Source organism: Eschscholzia californica, unplaced genomic scaffold (genome assembly GCF_041429995.1).
Source record: "Eschscholzia californica isolate CP2 unplaced genomic scaffold, dmEscCali1.0.p SCAF_1, whole genome shotgun sequence".
In the NCBI taxonomy this organism is placed as follows: domain Eukaryota; kingdom Viridiplantae; phylum Streptophyta; class Magnoliopsida; order Ranunculales; family Papaveraceae; genus Eschscholzia; species Eschscholzia californica.
The window spans coordinates 85,303,615-85,313,808 of record NW_028238198.1 but is presented as its reverse complement, the minus strand read 5'-3'; the positions used below and the strand labels follow the sequence as shown (position 1 = coordinate 85,313,808).

Genomic DNA, 10,194 nt, shown 5'->3' with positions numbered 1-10,194 from the left:
GTGGAGTCTTATTCAGAAGAAACTACAAAGTTAGACCGTCTGCACGTACGCTCGATGTTATCTTATAGAAACATTTTAAAATGTGCTAACACTTTTTTTTGTTGAAAGAAATTTGGTAACACTTGAACACACATTTTGTGTATAAATTGTTCAATTTTTTTAGGGCATCTAAAGATTATCTAGCTGAAAAATAATCGAAAGCTGATTCTAACTGAACTTGTAACACATTCATCTCATGTGAGTTGTTTGTACGTACAGTCTGCACAGAATCTGCAACGCGTATATTTCGTGTGAGTTGTCTGTCTGTAAGTATAGTAGATAAGTAAGACACTGCTCCATTAAAATTGTTAAACAAGTGTGGAGAAAATTTGACATTTTTCATGGGTCCCAACAATACGTGTACTAAATCAAACACCACCTGCAACAAAAAAAATTAGGTATAATTCCTCTTTCGGATCAACTATAACTTTATATTTCTCATTTAATAATTCAAAAGAGGAAAAAAGATATCCAACTATACACAGAGCCCCACCACTAAAGAAAGAAATAAATGTACTTTGAATCCTCCGTCTTTGCTGGAAACAGAAATTAAATAACATCACCTACATCTCCATCTGCATGCCCTTGTTCCAATTATAAAAGGAACCCCAAATCTGAAAATCCCTTTCTCTCTATCTACCTCTCATCAGCAACAACAGAGTTCCTCTGTTTGTTTGAGTCTTTATAGCCCAAAATGGCAAACCAAAATTTCAGCTCTGTTTCTAATGATACCTCAATTTTCTCTTCAAATTCCTTCTTTCTCTCTCCTAGAGCTTCAGTATTGAGTACTAGAGTGAGTTCTTTAATTCTTCTCATTCTTTTGGTTTCAGAGTTAATTCTTTGATTTTTCTGATCTGGGTATTTGATTTGCTTTTCATCTGATACAGATCTATGGATCAACATTGAGAATTGAAAATACCCGTTTGAGATTCTTGGGTTCTGTCGAGTAAGTCTCTGTTTTCTCTCTCTCTGTTTTCATTTTGTTTGTAATCATTGAAAATTTGGCAATTGTTATCAAAATTTACCTGCCAAATTCTCTCTAAAATCCAAATTTGCCAGAAATTTATTTGATTTTGTTGAAGTTAAATTGTGCCCAATTCAAGGGAATTGGGTGAATTTTGGAAAAGCTTAATCTATTATCTATTGTTTGTTTGGAATCTTACTTTCATGGAGTTGAGTCTCCACATGACTCAAAAAGGAATTAAGGGTTCTTTTTGTTGTTTAGATCTTGAAGCCTAATAAATTTAAAGTGAAAGACTTTAGGACACTTGTTTTTCTTCTAATTTTAGATCTTGAATGATTTTTTTTAAGGTGGTGTTTGTTTTTTCTGATTATGTGAATTTGAGTTGTCTAAATAAAATGTACCTACAAGCAAACAACCTGAAACCTGCCCTGAGTCAATTTAGATTTAGAGTCAAATTTCATATCAGACTTAGAGAAAAAGGGAAAATGAAGAAAGAGAAGTGCTTGTGGTTGTCCCTTCTGTCTGAAATCTAAAGACCTATAGACATAAGAATAAAAAAACAGCTTAAGATTTTTAGCAAATAAACTTATTTCCTACTTTACCTTTTGGTTCTTCATTTTCAGGAGAAACCCATCTTTAAGACTCGAGGCTTCGAAGGAGCCCCTAACTTCAACTCAGGAGGTTTCAATCGAGACTGTTGAGGAAAATCGTCATAAACTAGATCTCTTTCATGAGATGAAATATAGGTTTTTGAGCTTCAAAAGACATAAATATATGTAAGTAGTAGTAACTAAGAATACCGTCATTGTAATTAATTACTTTGTGCACGAACATAACCTCGATAGTGAACAGGGAAAAGTCGGACCATTTTAAGAAACTTGCTAAGGGGCAGTCACCTAAGGTGAGAAAGCGAAACACTAGCTTTTGTTTCTCTTGTCATATATGTAGTCAATCTTAGTCGTCGAATGTGTTGATAAATTTTGACTAATGAGTTCAAGAAACAGTTTATGGTGATTGCTTGTGCAGACTCTAGAGTATGTCCATCTAGCATCCTAGGGTTTGAACCTGGTGAAGCCTTTATCCTGCGAAATATTGCGAACCTTGTTCCTCCATTTGAGGTATTATCAACATTTTTTAATCGTTTCCTTAATGATGGTATAACTGAAAGCATTGACAAAAAATGTTCTTGAAACAACTCTAGCACCTAAGTTTTTCTTACTCTTTCTGCAGAGGGGACCTTCGGAAACTAATGCTGCTCTTGAGTTTGCTGTCAATTCTCTTGAAGTAAGTCAATAATGCCATGTAAATCCAAGGCTTGTTATCTTTCTCTTTGGAGGGGCAATGACTAAATCTGTTCTTATCTTCAAAATCGTTCGTTTATATGCTCTACCCATCTACGCATTCTTTGGATCTCGTTGAATATGGCCCACCAACTTTAGACTATAGCGATTAAACATTGCTTAGTTCAGTCCGAACGAACTCTGTTGATGGGTTATTAACAAGTTTTAAACAGGTCGAAAATTTATTTGTCGTTGGTCACAGTTGCTGTGGAGGAATTCGGGCTCTTATGAGTATGCCAGATGAAGTAGAATCGAGGTTGTATAAGTTATCTTCTCTCCCTCTTTCTCTTTCTATTTCTCGATTATACATCTAACATCTCACTTTGTTCTGTTTTCAGTAGCTTCATAAAAAATTGGGTTGTTATCGGGAAACAAGCAAAGTTGAGAACAAAGGCTGCTGCAACAAACCTCAACTTTGATCAACAATGCAGGCACTGCGAAAAGGTTATATCTTCTCTCTGAATCGTTTTATTTTCTAACCTGTTATTCCATCTAAGCATCAATTTTTTTTGTATTAGGGGCGGAGACACATTACTTCATAGACCTAAAGTCTTATTAACTAGTTATCGGATATTGTATTTTAGGAATCGGTTAATCGTTCATTGATGCACTTGCTGACATACCCATGGATAGAAGAAAGAGCACGGAAAGGACTGCTTTCGATTCATGGTGGTTACTATGACTTCGTCAATGGTACATTCGAGAAATGGACACTTGATTACAATGAAAATAGTGTGAAGGAAGACGGAAACTGCACCTTTAGAGATCGAGAATTTTGGTCCTAAAGTTAATTGTGCTTTGCCTATTTTCTTCTTTCTCCTCATGTTCGTGTTGTCTGTTATGTATCTTGTTTGAATAATGTGAAATATTATGTGGTAAATTTGCTATTTATAATAATGGAACAAAGAAAAGATTAGAATTATTATGTTGTTTCATAATGCAGTTCCATTGCTAGATTAGAGAAGAACTAGCATTGTTAGACATCCACAAACAGAAAGGAAAGTCATGAACAAGAGAGAGAGGGAGACTTTGATGTGGATCATATAAGCCCAACCCACTTTATGAACTCGAATACTCGATGGTAGTTTTGGTGTGACGCCCCAAGCCTTACCAATTATTGATATTGTCCCTGCTGCAGACACCTCAGGCCCAAGTCCACAGGTTCGGGTTTTTGCTCTTAGAGAAGGCTTCACGAGCCCACAAAAAGGCCTCGACATTAGCAAAGACTGCGTCCCCCACATGTACAATAAAATCCTCACTTAGCCACCACCCAACTGTTGTGTGAGGATTTTTTTTCTACGTTGGGAGACCTCGACACTTACTAAGCTTGAGCACCTATAGCTCAGACTCCAAACACTCTCGTGAGCGATGTGAGACTACCACATTTAGTTTCGTATTTATCTATTGTTTTTGCCAATTTGCAATCTACGTAGATGATTTGACTTGTTTCCTTTCTTTTTTTTAAAGAACAATTACATTCAAAATTACTAAACTAAACATTAGGTCATTGTCTAGTTGGGCTATAGGTCCGGTCTTGTTTGAGTTTGAGTGGACGGTTATTGAGCTTATCACATCTATGATGTATCAATGTCAAATGTAACGCTAACGTAGATCATAGCCGACTTCCAGAAAAAAAAAAAAACAACAACAACCAAAGGATATAAAAATGAAAATTGTAAACCCCAAAATTATTTAAAAAGATTAGAATTAAAGATAAAAATAACATGGTGAACCCCCTCCACATCACACACTCTCACACTTTGAACATAATTGTATAGAACAAAAAAAAAATTAAAATAAAGAAAAGACAAAAACTAGACATTTCAAACATAAATTATACCCAATATATATATATATATTTCTCCCTCTCTAATCATAAACATAAAAAACCCAAATTGTCAAATTTGAAATCATTCATCTTCATCTTTTCTTAAGCACCCCACCATTGATGAACTGCAACTCCTTCATCCCTTAACCTTCCATACAAAGCCAGACATTCCCAATATGCCCTTCTATTATTCTTGTTATTCTTCCCTCCACCACTATGTTTACATTCCATGAATAGTTCATCAACCAAACTAATAGCTTTAGAATTCACCATTTCTTCCACAACTTCAGCTTCTGCTTTCATCACTACATATTCTTCTTTTTTCACATTCTTCCTCAACCAATCTGACATTCCAACTTGTTGTACTGCTTCCATATCGAATTCGGTCGAAGAAGATGGCGATGTCGTTTCGTCATTGTTCACTAGCTCTATCTTATACTTTTTAAAATCTAGATTCCTTGTTGGGTAATTTCTTTCAAACCATCCTGTACTTTTGTCATTCGATCCGACATCGATAAAAACTCTTCTTGGGTACCCATCTAATGAATCACCCATTATGTCTGGTAGAAATTTAGTCCTTTTTAAGTACTTTTTAAATGATGAAGATGATCTTGGTGGTTCAAGAAGAACACTTTCTAATCCATTTAATGCTTCCTTCTTTGCTTCTAATTCAGATGAAAGTAATTTCCTTTTTGTTGTTGTTGGGAATCCAATTGATCCAGTCTTTTTCATTGCTATAAAAGTTGATTCAAATCTTCTAAGATAAACAATTTTGTAATTAGATGGTTTTTCAAAAGTGTTTGATGGATTGTCACTAAGAGGAAAAGTTACAATTCCACCAATTTTAAGTGTTCTATCAATGAATTCAGCAGTTTGATGACCAGATATGAATATAAAATCAAATGTATCATCAGGGATTGAATTTTGACGTTCAAAATCAGTTTGAGAAATTAAATCCATTTGATTATCAATCAAGATTTGAGGACTAGTTTTTTCACCTCCAATAAAAAAAAGTGATTTTTCACCAGATTTAAGTAATCCTTCTTTAGTTAGATCTTGAAATAACAATGGTAAAACATAAGTCTCAGATGATCCAAAATGGGTATTAGAGAATAACCCGGATGATGATGATGATGATGATAAATTTCCAAAGAATGATCCAATCCATGGAAAAGACAGAATTACAAAAGCCAATAAGATAGATCTTGCAGTAAGCTTTAAAACCCTAGAACTGGGTACCCTAATAATCAATTGATTATCAGAAATTGAATTCATCTTATTATTGGGAAGAAACCCAGAATCAAAATCCATATCTCTTTAATGGGTAGTTGGCAAAAACAGAAATTTGAAGCTTGAGAGGGAGAATTTAAAGAAATTAGATCACAAAAAACTGAATATTAGAGAGAGAGAGAGGAGACGGGAGGGGAATTGGGGAGGGGGAGAGATAGAGAAGAAAGAGAGAGGATGAAGATGAAGAGAGAGAAAGTTATTAGCGACTGCAAAACCTGGCAGCGGTGTGGTTTCCACCCACGAGGGCCACACGAGTAGTTCGGATTCTTGACCAGAGTAACAATAACTGTTTCAATCGCTGCACCTCCATATTTTTCACCACTCTCATGAGAAGATAATTTTTGATTCAGATCATTTAACGACAATAACCCATTATCTTATACTATCATTCAGAAGAAGAAGATGAATATCATCAACTAATTTTGGTGGTGAAACATGAAGGTGAGAGAGAGAGAGATCACGGCGGTGGTGGTGGTTGTGTTTTGTTTTTTTGCAGTGAGATAGAGAGAGAGAGAAAGTGAATAATTTATGGGATGGATTAGAGATAGAGAGAGAAAGATGGAAACGGAGAAGAAGAGTGTAATTTAGGGGAAAAGTCTAAAACTGTTCCACGATAATTATGTATAGCCATTCGTTAAAATTAGGGTCATTTTGGGATTGGATTATACAAAAAAAAAGAAAAATACTGGAGTATCTGTTTCGGTTTACATTATCATTTTGCTTTTCTTAATTTTGGGTAAGATTTCACTTTTAACCATTAAATCATTAATGTTTTGTCCGGGTTTTTTTACATCCAAAATATTGTTCCAAGTTACAAAGATTTTGGATAATTAGATTTGACTTACAATGCAAGATTATGATAGTCCCCTATTGCTCTCGAAAATGTCTGGAGCCTGAACTACAGGTATACGCTCAAGCTTAGTAAATAGTGAAAGTTTTTTAGTAGGCTCGTAGAGACTTCAAGAACAAAATCCGGTAAGCACATATCTGATAAGGAGTATCTGAATCCGTATATGAAATTTCAGATTTTTTTTTAAAAAAATTCGAATACAGATACAAATTGAATGTTGAATTTTCGAATACCCGTTGACATGCTTAGCCTGTATTAATGGGCTTGTGCCTAAGTGTCGAAAGCAAGGATATTAACAATAGGCCGCGACTGTGGAGAGTAAAGAAAAATTTGCGGGACATAAAGACTTAGTCAAAAACATTGACTTAGGGGGCATATTCTCTTATTAGCCAAAAAATTGACTTGATCAAACATTGCCTCCAAATCTTCATCTTCTTTCTCTCTCCCCACCTCTCTCTTTATCTCTCGTTCGCTTACTCTCTCTTTATCTTCCACTGTCACAGTTTCTTTTTTGTTCTCTTACTATCTATCTCTATCTATCTCCACTCTCTATCTCTCAATGTTTCTCTCCCGGTCTCCGTCTCTCTCTCGATATCCATCTCTCCCCCTTTCTCACACAGACACAGTTCCGGCGAAGGGAAGCATTCCCTTTGCAAGAATCAACCATCGAGGAGGGCTTCTAGTGAAACCCTCCTCGAGGTCCCCTTTGTATATACGAAGGAGGTTCCGACGAAGGGGACACTTCCCTCCGTCGAAGCTGTGTGAGAGATGGAGAAATCGTAAGATAGAGATAGAAAGAGATAAAGAGAGAGAAAACGACCTAGAGAGAGGAAACAACGAGAGATAGAGGGAGATGACGAAGGAAAAAGAGAAAGGGAGAGGGGGGAGGAGAGAAAGAAAAAAAATAGTGAGAAAGGGGTGAGGGAGAAACCGAGATAGAGGGCAATAGTGAGAGAGGAGAAGAGAGGAGATAGAAGAGGTGGCAACGATGGTCGAAAAGGTGGCAGTGGAAAGTTGTGGTGGTGAAGGTGATAGAGAAGATGAAGAAGGGGACAATTTTTTATCAAGTTAATTTCTGGATTAAAAAAAATATGCCTCCGAGAAAGTACAAAAAACATGGATTCCTTAGAGAATTTATTCTTCGGAGATTATTCTTTATGCCCCAAAATCGCGGTCTAACAATAACTGCTAAGGCTTAGAGCGTCACAAAGGATAACTTTCTTTTAAGTCAAAAAATATATTTGTTTGATTTTAGTCCTTAATCTGCATCTTTCTCCTCCAACCACCAAGTCCGACGATCACAACCACTATTTATCTTTCTCTAAACTCTCTCTTTCTCTCCCTCCCTCCTTGTTCTGGTGAAAGAAAGCCTTAACCAACTGAAATTTTTGGTTCCTTCAATACAAATACAAGAATGTTACATAAGGGGTGGGGGTGGGGGTGGAGGGTGGAGGGAAGCGACCAATCAAGCTTTGGCCTCAAATTTACTTCTCACCGTAGGCCCAACTGTATGACTATTCTTGTGTTAGACAATTGTCTTCGATACTGAAAATAAGAGGGATGGATATTAGAAACTTGAAACTTGTTGAGATACACTGTCCTTAAAGCAATATTTCCCCCCTCTCCACTTGAACCTACTTAAAGGTTTCGAGCAGGGTCGGCCCTGAGTTTGCTGAGGCCCGAAGCGGACTTAGTAAATGTGGCCCCGAATTTTTTAGTCTAGAAGTATAATTTTTTCGATACTCCTTGCGCTTTTCTTCAAAAAGTATTTATCAATTTTCCAAAAAAGAATATATCAATATGTAAAGTTGCAAGGATTTTGAACATAATAAAGTTTGTGAAATCTCGCACATATTATGTCAGAATTAACCACATGTTAAATTGTCAAGTTCAAAAAAAGTTGCATGAATTTGCACAACGAGTTGATACCTCAAAAGTATATTAACTCAAACTTGGAAACCTTTGTAAAGGACTTATCCTTGAGATTTTTCCGAGTATCTTCTTGAGTTCCCTAGAATAAGTCGGATGGAAAGGGAAGCATAGATACATGAAGATAAATGTGGAGAAGTGAGGAAGTGAGCGTGAGAGTGCGATGAAAGATAGAGGTATGAAGAGAGGTGACGGTGAGAAGATGTGTTTGTGTCTGACTCATTGGTAGATGACCAAGATGCACTTCACGCTGACAATCAACTTTTATATGCAAAGATGACTAGACTACAGAGAAATGATGAGGACAATAATTTGGAAGAATGTAAATAGATTTGGGGTAAATTTAACTTGGAAACATATACATGAGGACCAAATTTTTATAGTTGGCCACAATTAAGACCAAATTCTAAAGATAGTTATAACACTAGGGGCCACATTTGAATTAAACATTTCTAATGTGAAAGTGGCTTGCACGTGACCCAGAAATGAAATGGTGGGCCCGTAAGAAAGTTTGGATTCAAAGGGGCTTGGAATTAGACATGATCCTTTCCATGTGTTTGTGACCTGGGTTAATTCATTTTCTTTATAGGCACCTTAGTGTAAGAAACCAAATGTGGCCCCTGTAATTGGGTGGCCCAAAGCGAGGCTTTGGGCCAGGGCCGGCCTTGGTTTCGAGCAAATCGCCTCCCAAGATATGACAAGTCTTTTGTGAGTCGGTACCAAGTAATTTGTGAAGATCCACATTTGGAGTTTAAGAACATATTGGGGTCGGCAGGAATCTTGTTTTTTTTTTGGGAAATTGACTACGATCTACCATAGTCATTACAATGACATTGATACATCAAAGATGTGATAAGCACGATAACCGCCTAATTCAAATTCTTGCAAGAACGGGCCCACAACCCAACTAAATTATGACCTAAAGCCTAACAACATCATTTATACTTTAATAACTCAAGTGCAATAAACCATGAAATTCACCTCTTCTGGGGATTGAACCAGGAACCTCTACGATTTTGGATTGTATGTCAATATTATCTATTACTTTTTTTTTTGTTGAACTAATATTATCTATTACTTCAACTACCAAATGTTGAGTCAGAAGAATCTTGTTGATAGACCATTATCAACATAAAATTATGATCATTATTGATTGATTCCAAAATACATGTATTCAAAAAAAAAAAAAAAAAAAAAGAAACAAAAGAGACACTATACGTAAGGTTGTAACTATTAAAAAATATTTCTAAGAAAAAAAAGGGTTTTTGTGTTTACCCCTATCACTAATTACTAATTGAGCTTGCCCACCTCACTATTCAATTATTGGCTTTGCCCCCCTTTCGTCACCCCATTCCGTCCCATTTCTGTTAAAGATTAGATGTTATGACCATACTTTATATGAAGTCTGAAATGACATTTTTGCAATTTAAGATTTCAGAGGCAGTATGGTCATAATATCTAATCTTTAACAGAGTTGGGACGGAATGGGGTGACGGAAGGGGGTAAAGTCAATTATTGAATAGTGAAGTGGGTGAACTCGATTAGTAATTAGTGACATAGGGGTAAACTCAAAAAACCCAAAAAAAGTTCCAAATTCAAACAATTGAATTTAAAAATCACAATCACTGAAAATTAGTTTTGAATTCATAAAAACCTTTTTATCAATAAATGTCCAGCATCCTGACGTAGGCGACTGAGGATTATTTACCCAACAAGAGCCTCCGAGACACTTTGAAAATCGTTTCTGTCTTCCCGATCTTCCTAATCTCAGTTAGGGTTGTAAGATCAACAGTGATGGCCTGGTGTGAAGATTTATGATTTTGTTCTCTCGGAAGGAGAGATTGGCAGATCCCAACCATAAAAGAGGGATATCACAAACACTCAAATCTTGTAAGTAAGTCCTAGATCTAGTTTTTTAGGGTTTGTCACTCATATTTCAACTTCTTCTTCTAGT

At 36.1% G+C, this 10,194-nt stretch overlaps 2 protein-coding genes across 2 annotated transcripts; one reads left to right on the top strand and one right to left on the bottom strand.

Annotated features, from left to right (window-relative positions):
* The first annotated feature begins 458 nt into the window (after positions 1-458).
* On the top strand, positions 459-3,265 carry LOC147570408 (beta carbonic anhydrase 5, chloroplastic-like). Its single transcript, XM_086656970.1, has 9 exons — positions 459-832; positions 927-985; positions 1,627-1,779; positions 1,856-1,904; positions 2,008-2,121; positions 2,234-2,287; positions 2,517-2,599; positions 2,682-2,787; positions 2,928-3,265. The coding sequence occupies exons 1-9, from the start codon at positions 734-736 to the stop codon at positions 3,126-3,128; spliced, it is 918 nt and encodes a 305-aa protein (XP_086513096.1). The 5' UTR covers positions 459-733; the 3' UTR covers positions 3,129-3,265.
* A 766-nt stretch (positions 3,266-4,031) lies between these two features.
* LOC147570407 (uncharacterized) lies at positions 4,032-6,075 on the bottom strand. Its single transcript, XM_086656973.1, has one exon. It carries the CDS (start codon positions 5,480-5,482, stop codon positions 4,274-4,276), a length of 1,209 nt encoding a protein of 402 aa, XP_086513099.1. The 5' UTR covers positions 5,483-6,075; the 3' UTR covers positions 4,032-4,273.
* Between the last annotated feature and the right edge of the window lie 4,119 nt (positions 6,076-10,194).